General features: G+C 41.8%; 1 protein-coding gene across 2 annotated transcripts in view; it reads right to left on the reverse strand.

Annotated features, from left to right (window-relative positions):
- NPAS2 (neuronal PAS domain protein 2) overlaps positions 1–18,952 on the reverse strand; it is a 105,328-nt gene that overhangs the window by 48,255 nt on the left and 38,121 nt on the right. For both annotated transcript variants that reach the window (XM_036385923.2, XM_036385930.2), the window contains exons 2-3: positions 5,484–5,537; positions 539–687 (exon numbers count right to left, since the gene is read on the reverse strand). In XM_036385923.2, the coding sequence (XP_036241816.2) occupies positions 539–687; positions 5,484–5,537 (203 nt within the window). The remainder of the gene's footprint in view (positions 1–538; positions 688–5,483; positions 5,538–18,952) is intronic.

Raw genomic sequence — 18,952 nt, forward strand, 5'->3', positions numbered from 1 at the left:
ATCTGTGGATGCAATGTGCTGCTGCCAGCTTCAAAAAATGAGGGATTTTCTGGTCTGAGTTTTCTACTCAACGTGGAAAATTGAGTCCTGCACAGTTCACTGAGGAGCTGGGGTGCTGAACAGATTGCTTCCCTGCATTTTTTCTGCAGAGAAACTGGGGCAAATGCTTTGTTCTTCTGCTCAGAATATTGCAAATTTCAAGTAAGGGAATCTTCCCTCTGCTCCCAAATCTCTCTTGTTCAAAGCATCTGTCTTCTTCATGAATGCTGCAGGGCACTGTTGCCGTCCTTCTCTCAGCTGCTGCCATTTGCCCCTTCTCTAGCAGGTTGAGAGTCATCTTCAACTGAAGAGCAAACAAGGAGATGGATTTGGGCAGCACAGTGTCTGCAAATGATCTTTTTTGATGAGGTAGGTAAAAACTTCAAATACCTTATGTTGGCACTTTTAGGTCCCTCAAGCCATTCTGATAATCATTGAAGGAAACAGGATATTACAGTAACTGTCTGGCAAGTGCATGAAGAGCAGCACTAAAGCTTACCATTATGTTTCTGCAGAAAGCCTATGACTTTTTCCAGCACAGTGGTTTTGTCCATTTTGCGAGTGTTGCCTGGAAGCATGGAGCTGAGCTCTTTGATGAGAACATTGAACTGATCGCGCCTCTTCTTCTCAGACTTGTTACGCGAAGCCCTGTAGACAGGGGAAAAGAAACAAAGGATGAGCAGAGCAAGAAGGAAAATCATCATGTACCTGCTCTTTGCAATGTATTTACATAAAATCAGCTTGGCTGCACGTGTCAGCATGTGAAGATTGACACTGGACTCCAGCAAAGCTGCAGAAGCAAGTAGGAGGCAACAGTTCCCACCTCCTGCTCTTGTCTTTGAGCCACCTTTAGTGCCCAGTGGGGAGATGGAGGCTCTGCTCACTCCCCTGTGCTGCCTCTGGATACTCTGGCAGAGCTTATCAGGACAGCATTGAGATTGTAGGTGAAGGAGCTCTGTCCATCTCCCAGACATATGTAGGATCTTAAAAATTCATGCAGTCTCTGGGGAGGCACTCAGAGTGAGAAGAAATAGGAATACTGTGACAACAGTAAAACTGTCCATAAAGAAGAAGAGTAGACACTGGATCATACCCATCTGTGCAGTCTTAACAGAAGAGAGGGATCCCAGTCCTGCAGCTGTTGCACAGGAGCTGGGTTGATCTAGAAGGACTTGCCCACTTTGGTCACAGGTGCTCTGCCTACCTCCAGGCTGGCAGAGAAGAATCAGGATATTGTCTTCCAGTCATTGAGATCAGAGACCTGAGTAGAAGTTGCTGCAGTTCCTATCTGGTTTGGATGCCACTTTGTTCGGTCTCCTTTCCAAGGTCACAATGACAAGCAGGAGAGAGGGCATCAGCATGGATTGTCTGAGGCTGGGATGCATTGCCAGACTTGGGGTCTTGGAAGTGCCAGCAGTGCTTGCCCTTAATCTGTGCCACTGGGAAAATCAGTGCCAGTGCCCCAATCTCTAGGTTTAAAACAAAGACTCTACAGCTTTCTTCACCAGTCTTGTCTGTTTAGATTGCAGATTCCTCAGAGAGAGACTGCTTCTGATGCTGTGTTTCAAGAGCTCAAAGGAAGAAAGGATTTGATTTCATTTGGGGTACTTTGGCACCATCATAATACTGTCATTAAGGCTGTTGATAATCTTTTCAGCATGCGCACTTTGGTTTTTTTTAACCCTATGCCAATCTGTACACACACATTTTCTGACTTGTTCTCATGAATACCACAACTGTTTGACTCAGAGATTGTCACCTGGACTTCTGTATCCATGTGGAAATAGAAATAAGTATAGCCCAGTAGGTTTGTTTATTCTTCTGAAAGGTCCTCAAGCAGATGAGATTTGCCTTGTCAATTATGCAAAGACTGAAAAATCTGGTTACATGTAGATGGAAAAGAAAAGCCAAGAGGCCAGTTCTCACTCTGACTTTTTCAGTCCCAGTTAACTCTGCCGTGCCTCAAAGCTGGTCTGGATGCACAATGCTGAAAGTGAGAGCAGAATTTAGCCCAGCATCTACATCCCCTGCGAGGACCAGCATGGCAATAAACATTTTCAGCAGAGAAATCACTACAGAGGCTTCTGGATGTTACTACTGACAGAGGGGTAATTTTTGTTTGTCTTGCTCTCAACCCTGAACACACTTGGAGATATGCTGGATAGAAGCCAATGCTTGATTATTTTACAGCTTTGAACACAAGAGATTGGGTGGATACTGCCTGACTGATTTCAGCTTGCTCTTATTACACTGCAAAAGGCTGTCAGAACAAGATGTGAAAAGCTCCAGCCTTATCCTCTTTCTCTACAGTTCAGGGCAACATTAAGAATATCAACATTTTACTTCCTCATAATTCAATCCTCAGTTCATTTTAAGCCTAAAGAGTCCAGATTTCCCTGAAAATAAAGTAAACCACCAGCTGTCAATAGGGAATGTGTTGCTTAAAAAAAAGGAAAAGAAAAAAAAAGAAAAGAAAAAAAAAAAAAAAGCCTTGACAGAAATATAAAGTATCTATTTTTAACACTTGACATTTTATTCACAAAGAAAATATAAAACCTCCTCTAGTGGAAATAACTCTACCAAGATATGAATCGATGATAACAGTCAAATTTTGAAAAGGAAAAAAAAAAAGAGAAAAGATTGGAAAAAATGATAAAAACTATCCCTGCGCAGTTGAAAATACTTTGTTTAGTACAGTTATAAATGCATGAAGTAACATTGTTTTCATCACTTCCCTTTGAAGATTATTTTCTACCCTTGCTTACTTCACTGCTAGGGCATACAATTACAGTAAGCCCAAACAACCTCTGTCTTAATTCCATACTACTTGTTCTAGCTCTCCTCCCTCCTTGCTACTCCATAAAGATTACAGCACATTCAAGGGGAAGGAGAAGACACAGTATGAATAAAATCAGGATTTTTAGTGAATACAGTTATTTTTAGTGAATACAGTTAAAAGCAATACAGAACAGTCTGAACTCAGAATGATCAAAAATCAACAACTTAACAGCCATTTTTATTCACTTACATATATGCTGCTTGCTTTCTTAGACAGATACTGAGTAATAGATACTGCATTTTGCTAATTTACAATGAAATGTGACTTTACACTAAATTTCAGATTTCTTCTGGCTGTCCAGTGGAGTGTGTTATATATGCATCAATGCAAGTAACTGTACCACATACCTTCACTCTTAAATTTACTTTTTATTTCAGTGGAAAATGGCAGATAGTAGTCTTCATGATTAAGCACTTTCTCATGGTTCACTTCAAGCTGGTTTTGGTTGGAATTTGGAATTCAACTGAATTGTAAAAAAAGTATTTTAAAATTATATAGTATTAAAGTAAACTGAAAGAAGAGCAAATAGAGAAAAAAGTGCACAAAGCACAGCTTTTCTTTAAAATTAATAAATATCTAAAACCAAAATGAACCTCATCCAGCACCAAAGAACTGAAAAGGAAACTATGGCTTCTGATCTGAGAAGATCAGAAAACCTCACACAGGTCTTCAGTGCTCCCAACTGTGGTGCTATCATACCCACATTTTAGTCCTCAGGTTGTCAGAGTGAAGTTGTGCCTTAGGGAGTCAGGTGATGCAGAAGGGGGCTCAATTTAACCACTGTTCTTCCTGATCTTGGCCAAATATTAAACACCTGGCACAAGGGTGGGAGTGCAAGTGCCTCTTCTCAGGAAAGGATGGATCCTTTTTCAATGTCTGTGTAATAAAACCTGTAGGTGCCTAATAAATTGCAGCAGATAGACATGGTGTGGATGTGTATCTCTCCACACACCTAACCTGAGAAACTCACCTCCTGGCTTGAGACCATCCCAAAAACCTAGGCCCAGAAGTTTTCAGTCTCACCTACTTTTGACCAAGAAAATAAAAGGAGAAAACAATTTCCTGGGCTTTTTAATCCCCTCTGGTGTTTCTCAGCCCTGAGGGACCCAGCCTGACTCATACCACATAGAAGGAAAAAAAAGCATTTCCCTTGTGGTACAGGACAGGTGAGAGTCCTCAGTTTACATGACATAGCAGCAAAATATTCATCAAATAGCTTCTCCTAAGCTTGACTCTCTGTGGAAGAAAAACCTGTAGCTTTTAAATGAATCTGAGCCGTTTCAGTATAATGTATTAACTTTAGATCTTCATGAAGCATCTCATGATTTCAAGCTCAATTTCAACTTTAGCTTTATTTCTAAAAAGCAAAATGAACTTAAATTACAATCTGAAGAAGCGGTTTCCTTTTCTAATTTTGAAAGTTATAACTTTTTTATGCACCCTGATAGAGGCCTGCCCCAGGGTATGACAAAAATTCCTTCTGGGAACAAACGGCATGAAAACCATACCAGATGGTGATGACAATTGCCGATAGCGAGGATACATATTATCCTATTTTTTTACATATATGCATTCATTTAATGAATTTTTCTTTTACTAGACAATTGGCACACAAATATCTTGAAGATGATCAGGCCTTTAGCAGGTGAAGCAGTGCTGCAAGGTGGGCTCCTTTCTGCACCCTCCAAAAGGAAGCAAAGGGGAACAGCTGAGCCTGGCTGCAGCCTGTGCTGACCTATATTGGTGAAACAAAGCTGCAGGGAGGGAAAGAAGCAGAGAAGGAATCAAAAGAGATGAAACTGGATCAACTGCTTGTGCCTGGACTGGAAATACTCTCATTAGAAGGAACCAAAGGGAAAAATGTGGGCAACCTCTGTCTCTCTCTAAAGTAATTAAACTGTGGACTGAGGCATTGATAACCTCGAATGCTTCCAAACTGCAGATGCCGGTCAGCTCTGACAGTCACTAAGAGTTTCATTGCCACAGGTCTTCTGCCTTGAAACACACCTTTTCTCTCCCAACAAAGGGTTCACAGTGAATTCCCACCAACTGGGACTCAGTGGAGTACAGACTGTATGTGAATATAGGTTTGTGCCAGCTTAGAGCTGACTTTTCGTGGTCTTTCTCTGCTCTGAAGGTAACTTCTGGGTGTTTTCATTGCTGTGAGATAGGCATTGATGAATAAATGAATAAATGACCATTCAATAGGGAAGAAACCCCACTTTTCCTGTTCTTTTTCTTTTGCAAAATGTATTTAAAGAAAAAAGAAAACCACGACATTTTTGTTCACTCTGGAAGCTCAGATGATGTATTACAGTGGCAGAAGAATGTTGTTGGTGCTTCAGTTCTGATGTTCTGCAGTCATGTGAAGAAAATGATCAATGCCTTGGCTTTTTTAACATTTTCCACAGGAAACACTGCTAGGTTATTTTCTTCTTACAGTGCAGCCAGGTGTAGGAGTCTGTGAGATGGCAGTTTTTCAAGTTGTGCCTGACTGTATTTTACTCTCTTGCTCTTTGATTAATTGATTATGGATAAAACAGCTTCTGCAACAACAAGCAGCATCAAGCTCATCACAGAGAGTTATAAAAGAAAAGATACTCACCTCTTTGCCCTGTCTTTCTCATCTTCATCCATTAGATTGTCTAAGCAGTTTTTTCTGTTGAAGGAATGCAAGAATCAGTATGAATTGTCATTTTTTTAGCTCTTTTTGCAGGTTAATCTCACAGTCACTCTATTTCAGTTTAATAACACTGTGATGATATCCAGGTCAGATAAATATGTCAGCAGTGCTCTATGCCACATTTTTTGATTTTAGGAAATATCCATTGTGGGTAATGTTATTCCTGAGCATTATGCTAGCCTAAGGGTCTCCTAGGCAGGGATCAAGGCTCCCAGGCACCACGTGGTGCCTCAGCACAGTACAAAAACAGCCACGGGACACTTCTTGGGGATTTTTTTGTGTGGCAGTTACTCTCTGCAAACTTGTAGGCTGGATGAGCCTGGGGTGTGCTCAAGTTGAAAAGCATTTTCATTGCCCCCCATGTTTCCACCAAAACCATCTTCAGTGCAAGAGCCAGCATCACTGATGCCTTTGACCCCTCTGCTCTTCCTACTGGGAAGCTCTTCATCCTCCTCTGTGGATCTTGACCCAAAGCCAAATGAGATGGTAATAACTCTACTAAATTACACCTCAAATTCAAAGTGTCCTTATAAATCCTACTGTCTAAGCCATACTAAAAAACCCTCTTGCAGCCCAGTCAGACCACCTGCCCAGCCATGCTGTCACCAAGCATGGGGACTGTCCCATCCCTATCACTCTTTTTGCTAATCTTTACCAAAATGTTGTGACCTCAGCTTTGTAGAACAATTGCTCCAGCAGTGTGAGCTATAAGGAGAAAAGGGTAAATTGGGTAAATTAAGTAAATTTGTGTAGGCAAGGCAAAGGGAAAAATACAAAAGCAGCCCAGCTGAAGGCTGAGGGCTTCAGAAGTAGTTGTCACTAGCTCACTGCCCACCCTCCTTTGACCTTATGAGACAGTGATGCTTTATCTGTAACCACTTCAGCCCTGCACTACTGCACCTCTCATGGCATCTGGCACCCCTTTAGGGTACAAAATCCATGTGCTGCTGCATCCCACGCAAATATTTTCTGAAGCAGCAGCACAACGCCACTGGATATTGTCAAAGCCTCATTTTCAAAGCAGAGGTGTAGTGATAGGCAATGATAACACCCTTTTTCAGCAATCAATGTTTCTCATTTAATGAGTCCTCAACATGCAAGACATGAATAAAATTGGAAGGGAGGAGGAAGGAAGGTAATTGCTAGGCTTTATTTAAGCCCATGTTATTTTCCACATATGAGTCACACATAAATTTGCCTGTTTAAAGAACATTTTATGAAAAAACCAAACTGAAAACTCAACAATAGTAAAACCAGTGCTTCTGTTATTAGTTCTCTTACAGCAACATTCTACCTGGTCATTACTCAACAGTTAGCTAAGAACACAAAACTTCCCCATAACCTTTTATCAAATGAGTTATGAGGAATTAGATCCACTGGTCACTGATTGGAGGGTAAAGCTACTACTTAATGGCACTCAGCTCTTTGATGAAGGATAAGCAGGAAATATGAAGGCCAAGGGACAAGTTTTTTCAGTCATAACTGATGAATTTAAATTGCTGAATTCCCTTACACAGAAAAACATAACAAATAATACCAAATAGTTTTTAGAATTTTTCAGGTATTTGTTTTGACTTGCAAAACAGCCACAGTCAGCCATGACTTTTGACTTGCAAGTCAGCCATATCATAATCCATATTTTGGACTAGGAAAATGTATAAGGCCAGCAAAATTCTATTAACCAGTGTTTTACATATATTTTAGGTGTTAATTTTCTTAGTCCCATAATGAAACTGTTATCCCAATGACTGTGTTTTCAAATAATTCAGGCTAAAATGCAGTGACAATATTCAGTGTGTTTTGTTGTTATTTGCTCACTTACTGCAACCTATGCTATTCAAGAATACAGAGGGCATAGTTTAAATGGCAGGATTAGCATTCAGGATTTTGCAGTGTTTCTTGGCTAAATCTTTGCTCACAATCAGCAGGATGTTAAGGGGTATGAAGGGACCATGAAGATCATCTAGTCCCAATGGACACCTTGCACTAGACCAGGTTGCTCAAGGCCTTATCCAACCTGGCCTTAAACACTACCAGGGTTGGGACATCCACAACCTCCCTGGGCAACCTGTTCCAGTGTCTCACCACCCTCACAGCACAGCACAGCACAGCACAGCACAGCACAAAATGTTCTGTTGCATGCACACTTGTTGAGTCTAGGGTATGACAATGAAAATGGAGCAGTATCAGCAGCAGAAGTCACTCTCCATGAATCTCTACAGGTCTTCCTCTGGCTGTAAGAGATTCCGAATAGAAAACAGGAATACAAGTGTGCTGAGTGGCTGTGAGGAAGGATGGAGGCAGATGAGACAGTCAGTGTTGGTGCTGCTCAGCCGTGTCTCTTTTGGAGAAGCACAATGCACCTAATGAAAGGGGCTTCCTACAGCTGTACCCCATAAACCATCAAGAAGAAATTGCACTGCCCGGAAGCCTCTACTCTTGAGAGAGAGCAACAGATCGAACTGGTCTCTTCTGCCAAGGATTTGGCTAGATCTGTAAAGAAATTCATGGCCAGCTTCCAGTAAACAAGGTTTCTCAGTTACTGACATGAAATTCTGGACCTGCTGTGCTGTTGTTAGCATGAGACAATATCTAGTTGTCATTTTGCTTCTGTTTGCTCACATGGCAAAATCTCTAGAGCATCATAAGCATTGCTAACAGGGTTTGCTAGTACATATGTACCACATGAAATTAAAACTGTTTTCAACAAAATAGACACATCAGAGTATACAACTGCTGCAAACTAGTATTACCATTCCCCTCCAGAGCCCCACAGATGCTGCCTTACACCTTGATGGAGAAACCCATGTCAAGGAGTTTAGGTATGTGCTTAGTGCGACCTGCTTGCTTTATTTTATTCTCCCAATCCCTCAGCTGTGAAGGTCCCAAACTGCAAACTGGAAACCTACTGTCTCTTGATTTAGGAGAAAATTCTGACTCATTGCAATGATGGAGGCAGGCAGTAAATACCAAGGCTCTGTGCCACAGTTCCCCTGCAAAGAAGTGACATAAAAAAACAAGTGGCACAAGTACTTCTCAAACTGTGAAGAATCCTTTCACAATAAGAAAGGGAATTTGGAAACCTATAGGTAAGAACACCACATGATGTAACTCCTGCTGGCAGAGTATTTAGCAGTGACAGTTACATTTGGAGCTTCATTAGTATCATCATTATCATCAAGGAGTGAAGACTATCACTCAAAAAGATGGGAACTACTTGGAACGAGGAGGAGAAAGCTCACGTACTCCCATCAGGGAGGAACTCATACAAACACACAGAAAGACGTATATCCACAAGTGGGGAAGAATGGCATTTTGGAAACAAAAGACTGGCTAAAGCTGTTAACCATGTACCCCTGGCTTAGTTATCAGATGGAGAATTATAGCACAAACATCCCCCCTACATTCATTCATACAATGAATAGTTGCCTGGGAAAAAAGTAATTCAGGCGGAGTGCCAGCTCGCTCCAGGGACTCTCTGGAAGAAAGGTTGCACATGTTTATTTTGATACAGTCTATTCCCACTGGACACAGAGCTTGAACTATAAAAAATCATCTGGCACTGATCACCTTATCCTGTGCTAGAAACATGTTTTTTATTGAGCTAAGCTACTGCTTTTCTGGGCTGGTGAGGTTGGTTTCACTCCTTCCTGCCCTACTGCTCATAAGGATATGCTGTAGACACTCGAATGCAGGTAATCAGTTGTTGATTTCCCACCAAGTTTCTGCAAGTCCAGCTAATAGTTTTTACAAATCTGACTGATATTTATCAAGAATTTTTAATCATATTCATTAAACTCAGCTGAATTAAATCAGAAATGTAAATTTCTTTCAGAGGTCCTGAGATGTGCCTGGGGAACATTTGTGAGAAATCACAGTATTTGTGCTTCCCTGGCCCTTATGTCTGGCAGCTCAAGGAAAAGACTGGACTTTTCCTCCTCTTCCCTCTCTAGCAAGGTGGGGTGTTTGCCTCCATCACCCCACAGGTTTGCCTCGGTATTCCACCACTTTTCCTATACAGGTATGGTCAGCCCTGGGGAGAGGGATGCTCCCACCACATGCAGGCATACCTGAGCCTTACACCTCAGACCTCACCCTCAGACCACTTGGGATGCAGGTACAATACAACCAATCCTAATTAAAGATGATGGTATTGCACTTGAAGAACAATCCTCTCAAAGACAAGGGATGGAAAAGGCTTGCATGGAAAACTGGGATGCTGGGATGAAAGACCTTGAACTATCCTCTGACCTCTGTGAAGACCCTTTCCAACAACTGCTGTCTTGTGAAGGAGGAAGAAACAGAACAACAGGGTAGGCATGCTTCCATGCCTTCCAGACACATTGCTCAGCCTCAGTTTCTAGGCACCCACTAGCACAGGGGACAGTGTAGCTTGGTCACTGTGCTGGCATTGCTGCCAGATCCCCTGCCCAGGGATGATGAACTAGGTCTGATGGGCACTGTGGTTGGTCAATGGCATCATCCCATGGGTGTTCACAGTGTGAGTTAGATGGGATTTGCCCACCCTGGGGAGCACCACTGTGGCTAGGAACTCCACCTACTTCCCCTCACCTAAGCAGAGCTCTGAAATGAATCACACTAACAAGTGAAGTATTCCCCTTCCAAGCCCTGCTGGAAAGCAAAGAGAAAAATCAGCAAACGGGAAGCAGCAGGAAAGGTCACAGAGTGAGAAACAAGAAGTGACCATCTGACCATTTTAGGCATCTTGTTTCAAGCTTCTGTAACATAGATGAAGCACTCAGATATCCCACCAGGAAAGGTACAGTGTGAACACACAGCAGAAGGATTTCTACTCAACAGATCACAGACATATCAAACTGAACTGTACCACTCTATTCTCTTTTTTTCAGATATAAACTTATGAATTGTTACAAGAACATGCTGGAGTCCATAATTAAGTATGACACATTCCTAACCATAGCAATAAAAATTGATTTATCAAAATGTAAACTGACTAGCCTTTAGAAACCTTAAGATAGTAAAAATTCACTTTCCTGATGATATACATGGTTATTTGAGAAAGATACGTGGCTTTTTAGTGGGAGAATGGCAGTCTGGAGTTACCATGGGTCAGGTTATGCTGAGATTGTTATGGGAATTACTGTTTTCAGGAGTAAAGAAAAAAATCCAGAAGCATTGTTAAGTGTCCAGCTTTAGAGTTTTTTCCTAACAGTGTATAGCAAGGTCTTCCTGCATTCAGTAGGTTACTACATTTTGTTTACACAAGAGATATTTAGACCCTTCAAAAAAAGAAAAGAAAACTTTTTGAGGAAATACTGAACTTCATGAACCTCAAGGGCTGTTTCATGTTTCATACATATGTGTAAAACGAATCTTTAGATGGTGACAGGCTTAAAGCAAACAGACATTAAAACCAATCCATATGTGGACAGTAAAAAGAATAGAATTTGACAGAAATTAATGCTCCCCTCTTATGAACTGGGGATGATAGGAAGATAGTTATAGATAATAGAGCTGAGTAGTAAGAGATTATGACGAACAGAAATAAAGGCTCAGAGCATATTCTGGTTTTATTCTGTTTGGTGGGAAGGGGTTTTATTTTCCACATGTCAGAAACCTTGCACCTATTGCCATGTGCTAGACCCCTTTCCCCCTCTGCCTGGTGCAGCTGCATTTTAGGGTGTGCAGCCTGCGATCCCTCTGTAGATGCAGTGTGATTCACATCGGTTTAAGCCAGGGTGAGACGGCTGACGTCAGCAATGCTGGGCTGGAGCGTGCCAGGGCGAGAGGCATCTTTTATCTCTGGCTTGTGAGCAACATGTAAAGTTTTGTGCAGTGTTTGGATCTCTGATGAAGATCAGTACATACATGCTCATTATCTTCCTCACTGCTGTTGTTACTACTGAATGACTACAGCCATTCAGACTTGAGTGCACAGGCTGTGAATCCCCATGTTCAACCGCTGCTCTGCTCTCCCCTCGCACGGCTGGAAACAGAAAGGCAAACAAATTAAACTAACATTAATCAGCAAAGACTGCCATCTGTATAACTCAGAGCACTTCTCCGCGTGCCCGTCCCCTTCCAGCAATGCTAAACAGGATTAGCCTTCCGTGGGCGGATGGGGAAAGTAGGTCAGTTCGGTAACATTGCTGCGTGTGATGAACGGAGGAGGATGTGACTGCAGTGGTCTACTGGCAGCCCTCTCGCCTTCTCTATGAGCCAGGAGATGAAGCACCTGGGCTTGTCATGGGGTGCATGAGGTGGCTCAGACTCTACATCCCTGCATGGTGACACCTGACAATTCTAGCATCAGGGATTTGGCAAAGCCCGGCTGATGCACTGGAGTTAGTGCATTTCAACAAGGAAACTGAGGCACAGGGCAGCTAAATGCTTAGTTATTACTAGTTTGTGTACAGCCAAATACTCATCAAAGCCTACACATAAGCCAAAGTGGCAAGGGATGGTAAATCACCTGGTGGAGGTATTGTCTTTCTACATTGACTTCATTGGGTATGTAGAGATGGTAACAAGAAGCAAAGCTCATTTCAAGTGAGGTCTGCAGGGCATGACAAGGGCAACAAGAAGAGCTTCTGCTGCTACATCAGTAGCAAAAGGCTGAACAAGGAAAGTGCAGGACTGCTGCAGTACTGGAGGTACGTGAGGAGGTGAATCAGTTACAGCAAAACAGGCGAGGCTAATGCCTGCTTTAAGGCAGTTTTCAGCAGCAAGGTCTCCCAGCCTCCGTGCTGGAGGCAGGGGCAGGGAAGAGCAGAAGCACCAGCAACAGGTGAGGATCAGCTCAGGGAACTTGAGGAAGTCTGGGGGAAGTTGACCATACAAGTTGATAGGGACTGACCACTTGCCTCATTGGGTGCTGGGAGACTTGGTGTCCTTTACTAGGCTGATCTCTTTTTTTGAGAGCTTGTAGAGGTGCGGGAGGTCCCTGATGTTTGGAAACAGGCAACCGTTGACCTTCAAGAAAGGTGCAACAGGCCAATCAGCCTCACTTCAGTCCTTGGCAATCATGGAGCGAGTCCTGTTGGAGCACAGGGCTGGGCAGATGGAGAAGAAGATGATCAAAACCAGCCAGTGTGGATTTACCAAGAATAACTCAACTGCCTGTTATGATGAAATGACAGGATCTGTGGATGGAGGGAGAGCAGTAGATGTCATTTATGCTGGCTTCATGCTCAAAGGCAGGGCTGTTGTCATGGGGGAGGCTGAAGGAAAAGGACAGACAAGAAACCTTATGAAATTCAGTGGTGCCAACTGCCAAGTCCTGCACTAAGGAATGAAGAGCCTTGAACTGTGATACAGTCTGGGGATGGACTGATCAGAGAGCAGCTCTGCAGGAAAGGCCCTAGGAGTTCTGGAAGGCAGCAGGCAGCATGCTGTACATGAACCAGTAGCTTGCCTTGGTGACAAGGATGGCCAACAGGACCCTGGGCTGCATGGACAGGAATGCAGCCTGATGAAGGGAAGGGTTTATGTCCCTTCACTCAGCACCTGTTATGCCACATTTAGGATAATGTGACCAGTCTGGGGCTTTCTAGGACAGAAAACATAGATTTTAGGATAGAAGAAAGGTCAGTAGTATCCCCCGTGGTGGTGCCTGGAGCCCTTGACTTATGTGAAGAGGCTGGGATAGCCAGACTGACTTAGTCTGGACAAGAGATGGGTTTGGGGACAGCTAAGAGTCTTCTCATTGCCTACAAGGAGTCAGTGAAGAACCAGTGCTGGGCTCCTCATGGTAGTGCAGAGTGGGAGAGTAAAAACTAACAGGTATAAGTTTAAAGAGAGAAGGCACTTTTCTCCATTAGGACAGCCAGACAACAGAGCAGACTGCCTGGAGAGGCTGTGCCATCCCCATCCCTGCAGGCCTGACTGGGCAAAACCCTGAGCAGCCTGGTCTGACCTCAGAGCTGGCCCTGCTTTGAGCAGGAGGCTGGACTGGAAACCTCCTGAGGTTTCAACCTCAACTGTCCAGTCATTCTGGATCTACTGAGCTGGCTACATATGCTAAGCAAATCAGTCCCCTTGAATGAGTTCCTCTATTAAATATATGTTCTTGAAATATATTGTATTGTGCTTTTGGTTTCTGTACTAGAAATAGCTTATGCACTGTCTCTCCTACATTGATATTGCTCCTGCTTTATAAACAGATACACATCTTGACATTGTACGTTTCTATGTCAGGTGTTTCTCATGCCACTTCTAGAAGTTAATTAAAAAAAATATTTAAAACTTTATGATAGAATTACAAAATACCCAGACAAACAAAGAAACAAAAAACAAAACCAACAACAAAAAAACCCCAACCCCCCCCCCCAAAAAAACCCCAAACAAAACAAAAAAGAAAAACAAAAAAAAAGGGGGGAAGAAAAAAGGCCAAACAGGAGAATGGCCCTTGAATGTAAAACCTGTTTTTCTTCTCTCTCTACTTCTCATGTTCTTAATCTGTTTTAGGTATTTATAAAACTTTAATCCTCGTAATATCAGAAGTCCCGAATGTACAAAGACTTTAAAATGTGCTTAACTCTATACTGCTATAAGAAGGCCCTCATGTATGTGTATCTCTGCAAAATCCAGGTCAAAATGTGGAGGTAGAACTGCACAGATTATTTTGCAATTATTAGCTCGGAAACCTTTTCTTGAAAAGGGTCTCAGTTATAAAGTATTTGTAGTTGTAAGAATCTGTTTATGTTCTTCTGCAAATATTTAAATAAGTAGAGTAATATAACATTTGACCTATGATCCTCTGATGGTCAAATGCTCAGCTGATACAGGCAAAATATGCAAGGACAATACTATAAAGATTTATTTGTCAAAAATGCAAGGATTTTTATTTTGCTTGACATGAACTACCTGGGAAACACCAACGAAGCAGAAAATGAGTCTTTTTCAATGGGACTGTTATCAGTCATTCTCTTTGTTTTCTGGCAGCAACAGTTTTGACAAGATCATTTTAACCCTTTCCATATGATTAAACAAGGTATGGTGGCACTCGAACGAAAAGCAAGATGTCCAGGAGCTGACATAGTTTGGTCTCACTCCCCCCACTTTGATTGTTAAGTGTTACTCCCCCTGCTTTTTTGTTTGTTAAGTGTTCACAGATAGCTCTCAAATAACCAAATTACTCTTCTTTTAAAAGGCTCTGGGTCTAGAAGTAATTTTGCTAACAAAACTTTGTTCTAGAAATAAATTCTGATTTTTTGACACTGTTATTCAATTAATTGTCACAATTTCCACCAGCTGTGATCATTCCCTCCATACATAAGATGCTGAAATAACAGACTACATCTTTCTGTGGAGATTTCATCAGGAAAGCAGAAACTAAACACGAAGCCAAATTTCCTTTGAGTTTTAGGCACCTATCCTGATGTGGCATCTCCCTCTTATTAAACAGGACCTAGGGTGAAGGACTGTCCTCTCTCAGTGTCCTTGCCCTCTCCCTGCCCATGTGGTATTTGTTTGCTTCTTCAAACCAGCAAGAACTGGAGTGGGACTTGAGCCAGGCAGTGAGTGCTCTCCTTGGGCGCCCATCCTCATGGGCATGGCAGCATGGTGACACCCATGGGTGCTCAGCTGCTCTGCCATAGATGGGGCTGGAGGTGGGAGGCATGAGGGGACAATGGGACTGCTGTCCCTGCAGAGACCCTGAAAGACAACTTCCCTGCCCCATGCAAGAGCCAAAGCTGTGGCCTAGATCTGCTGGTGACAGGAAAAAAATCCCTATACAATATTACAGAAATAAATACAGATATCAACACCAATAATCCCATTGCTTTAGTGTTAACAGCTTGATAACACATCTGCTTATAACTCACACACTGCACTAAATTTTCTGCTCTATAGTAACTATCATATCCCTGTCAGCAGAACTAAATATTTAATCATCTGGGGAGATGAATCATGAAAAGCTGTTTGGGGGAGATATTTTTAAATGGACAATTTGTTGTCATTTAATTTTGAGAACTTGCTGTCTCTTTCTTTTCAGAAGGGACCCTGCAAGCCTGTGACCATACAGATTATTGCTCTGTACTGCTTGCTATCTCCCTTGCAGGTAACACAACCTATGGAGTTTGAATTCTGATCAGAGCAAGGCAGGAGGCTTCAGGGTTTGCCTGGGCATCACCAAGCCTAAGGCCAGCAAGAATAGAGACACTCAACCTGCCTGATTGCATGACACTTTGGGGAGGAGTGTTATCTAGTTGCAGACTCCCAGTCTTCTGTCTGAGTCCATAAACCTGCCAAGAGTTCAGCCACAGTATCAGACCAAGGCTGCACCTGTATTTTGTGCCATCTTGAACAGTGATGCCCTTGAGTCCCTCCTGTCTCAGACTGAGCCATACTCCAGCTACGTGCAAATACTGCTCTTCTCAGACCCTTCATGATACCAGTGGCTCCCATTTCTACAAAGATAAAGTTTCTCCAGTGTGATGTAAAATTCAAATCAGGTTTTAAAAAATGAATCTCTAAGGGAAAAGGATAATTATTAAAGAACTTCGTTAGTGCTTTGCAATCTTAATTATGATAATTATATTTTTGTAGCTAATATAACTGAACTCCTGCTTTTAAATCCCATTAACGAGCATTTTTAATCCCTCTCCTACTGGGCCAACAAAACCATAATGTTGAACTTTACATTTACACAGGGCACTATTTTTAAGAAAAATGATGCACTGTTTACTGAGGATTTCTATTCCCTTTTATCTGCACTTTGAAGGTGCACCTTCTCCCAAGACACAATAAATTAAGAAAAGCAAAGATGGATTCAGCAGCTTGGGCTCAATATTCTCTCTTGGCAACAAAAGGGCACAGTCCCTAAGCCAGGATGGCAGTAGGCTGTGAATATTGGCTGCCTTCAGGAGTCAGTGACAGCCTGCTCCACTGAAAGAACAGACAAAGGTTTTTCCCTGAACAGCCCAAGGCTTGAGCTTCATCTGCTCTGGGTCCTCATGGGGACTTCAACAAGAGCACGTGCACCTCCCACGTAAGCAGAGGATGTGACCCACTGGATGAAAGAGAAACCTGTCAGGTGGAGGCAGCAGGAAGGTACACAGGACAACTCTGCCATACTGCAAGAGTCCCATGGATAAGCAGGATACTGAGGGATAGCAGGAGCCATGCTGCAGTGGCCAACAGGAACTGATGACCAGGGGAAAAGGTGGCAGCTGGGGGAAAAGGTCAAAAGAAATCTCAATTAAAAAAGAAATGCCTGAATACACAAACTATTAGTGCTGTGTGTGAGCAGGAAAAGGTACCTCCTCAATTTACTGTAAATCCTGAAAAGTTCCACCAAGTGACTCTTTTCAGTGACACAGTATTTTCTGAGTAAAGTTTATAATCCCTGACAGAGTGGAATTTGCTGCTCTGTTCTGTTATGACCCACCTACCACCACCCAGGTGCAATAGCCTAGTGGAGTTTTTTTATGAATCTGTTTGCAGACAAATATTTTACAATTACCTAAGAGAGAGAAAAAAAGTAAAGGATCAAAGAGGCAAGAGCATACAAATTCAGATATCTCAATAACGAAATTAAAACAATAATGCATATATTGAATATCATCTGCCCATTAATCTCTGGAGTAAATTCAGAAAACTAATTAAAAGCTTCTACACAGATAAATGATAAGCTTCTTTATTCAATGAGCTCAACATATGAACAAACAGAGGTTTGTGTTGATATCATCATTATTAGCAATTGCATTAAAGCAAATGATTTTTGTTGTGCTACTGGGAATACAGTGATTTGAAAAACAAAACATTATGAGATGAAAATTCAAACCTTTACAGTACCAAACATACAGCACTTCCTGGATTTTATTTTTAGTTAGTGGTAACTCTTATGGGTCAGCATGATAAAAAATAAGATGTGGAGAAACAACCCCAGAGCCAGTACAGAAACAGGAAAAATCTCTTCATAATCGTTCCCCAGTGGAAGGCCAGCTTTAAGGGCTGATATTGCCTTCCCACATGGGAAATTCTCTAATTTGTCAGTTCTTCTGCACCTTGTGTCCCTTTTTCTGCTATTGGCTTCAACATTCTCAGGGGATTTTGTCTTGAATTTTAGAGGGAGGTTTTGCCTCTTCAACCGTAATTGATAGATGTTCTATTTTTGTGGTGCAACACGGCTGTGTTACATGATGTGTGTGGCAGTGCTGCATGGGGAACTTGCAAGGCAGCTAGAATTGTTCTCTTTTGGTCCTCTGGGAATAAACCTCATCCCAACATTCATTTATATATCTGTGACTTGAAAAGGGGGATTCTGAAGAACACAAGTTTACAGCTTAAGCTGTGTGTTCAATTTAAGTGCAGAGCCTGAAATAATTAATATCAATATATAGTCAGTTTGGAATCTGATTATTTAGAATAAATTAAAACTGATCTGGCTCCAGAATTCAGATATCCTCTTAAGGATCCTACACAAGGAAACAACTTGAAAAACTCTGTCTTTTATTCATAGAGCATTCCAGTGATCCCGCACTGATTAGCATAAAAAAAGCTTTAAACTGATGAAATGCGGGAACAAGAGAGAAGTATAACTGCTTTTGTTAATATTTTTTATTCATACACCAAAATCTTCCTACTTCATAATGTACATTAAACTCTCCCTATTGACCAAAATGAAGCAGAGATTTTAAGAAGTCTCAGGCTAATGTTCTCTTGAACACAGGCTAAATGAAGGATACAGTCCATAGAGTGTAAAGTGCATTTAGATTTTAGCTTATTCACTCAAATGCAGCAGTTCATTAAAAGCCCCACAGCAAAAGATCAAATTATGCCTCTGCCAGATATTAACTTTGAAAAGGAATAGAGACAGTTAGAAAACCACAGTGAAATACTGATGTGCTGATTCACCTTGCACTTACGTACTGCATGACTTAGAACTGCAAAATAATCTCTGTTCTGCGCCAAATGATATTGGGAGGAAAGCATCTTTTGGCTCTGATGGGTGCTGCTTTCCACTCTTAATGTGCATTTTCCTTTTTCACTTGCAACAAAACTTGCTGTCAGAATCTCAAGTTGACTTGCTATTTTATTTGTCATCTGTGTCAAATATTCATATGGGCACGCTAAGTGCCTGTCCATGTCCCGAAGGGTATCAGTTGTTGCACATTGTTTCCTATCTTTCATAATTACCAGGGAAAAAACTAGGAGGGGGTAAAATCTGACATAATTCTAGATCTCAACTCAAGCTGTATGACATTTTGTTTATGTAGAGTGCCATAGACATTACTGGAGCACCACATATGAAAAAATAGGACTTGAACCCTTAATGCATCACAAATTTTGCAGATAACCTAAAAAAATTGGACTAAATATGCTGCAGAAAAAAAGGTACTTTACATCCCATCTTTTTTGTAGCCAGTACTACAACTGCAGCTCTTGAAACATTATCTGATCTG

The sequence above is a fragment of the Molothrus ater genome, chromosome 2 (assembly GCF_012460135.2).
Source record: "Molothrus ater isolate BHLD 08-10-18 breed brown headed cowbird chromosome 2, BPBGC_Mater_1.1, whole genome shotgun sequence".
Taxonomy (NCBI): Eukaryota; Metazoa; Chordata; class Aves; order Passeriformes; family Icteridae; genus Molothrus; species Molothrus ater.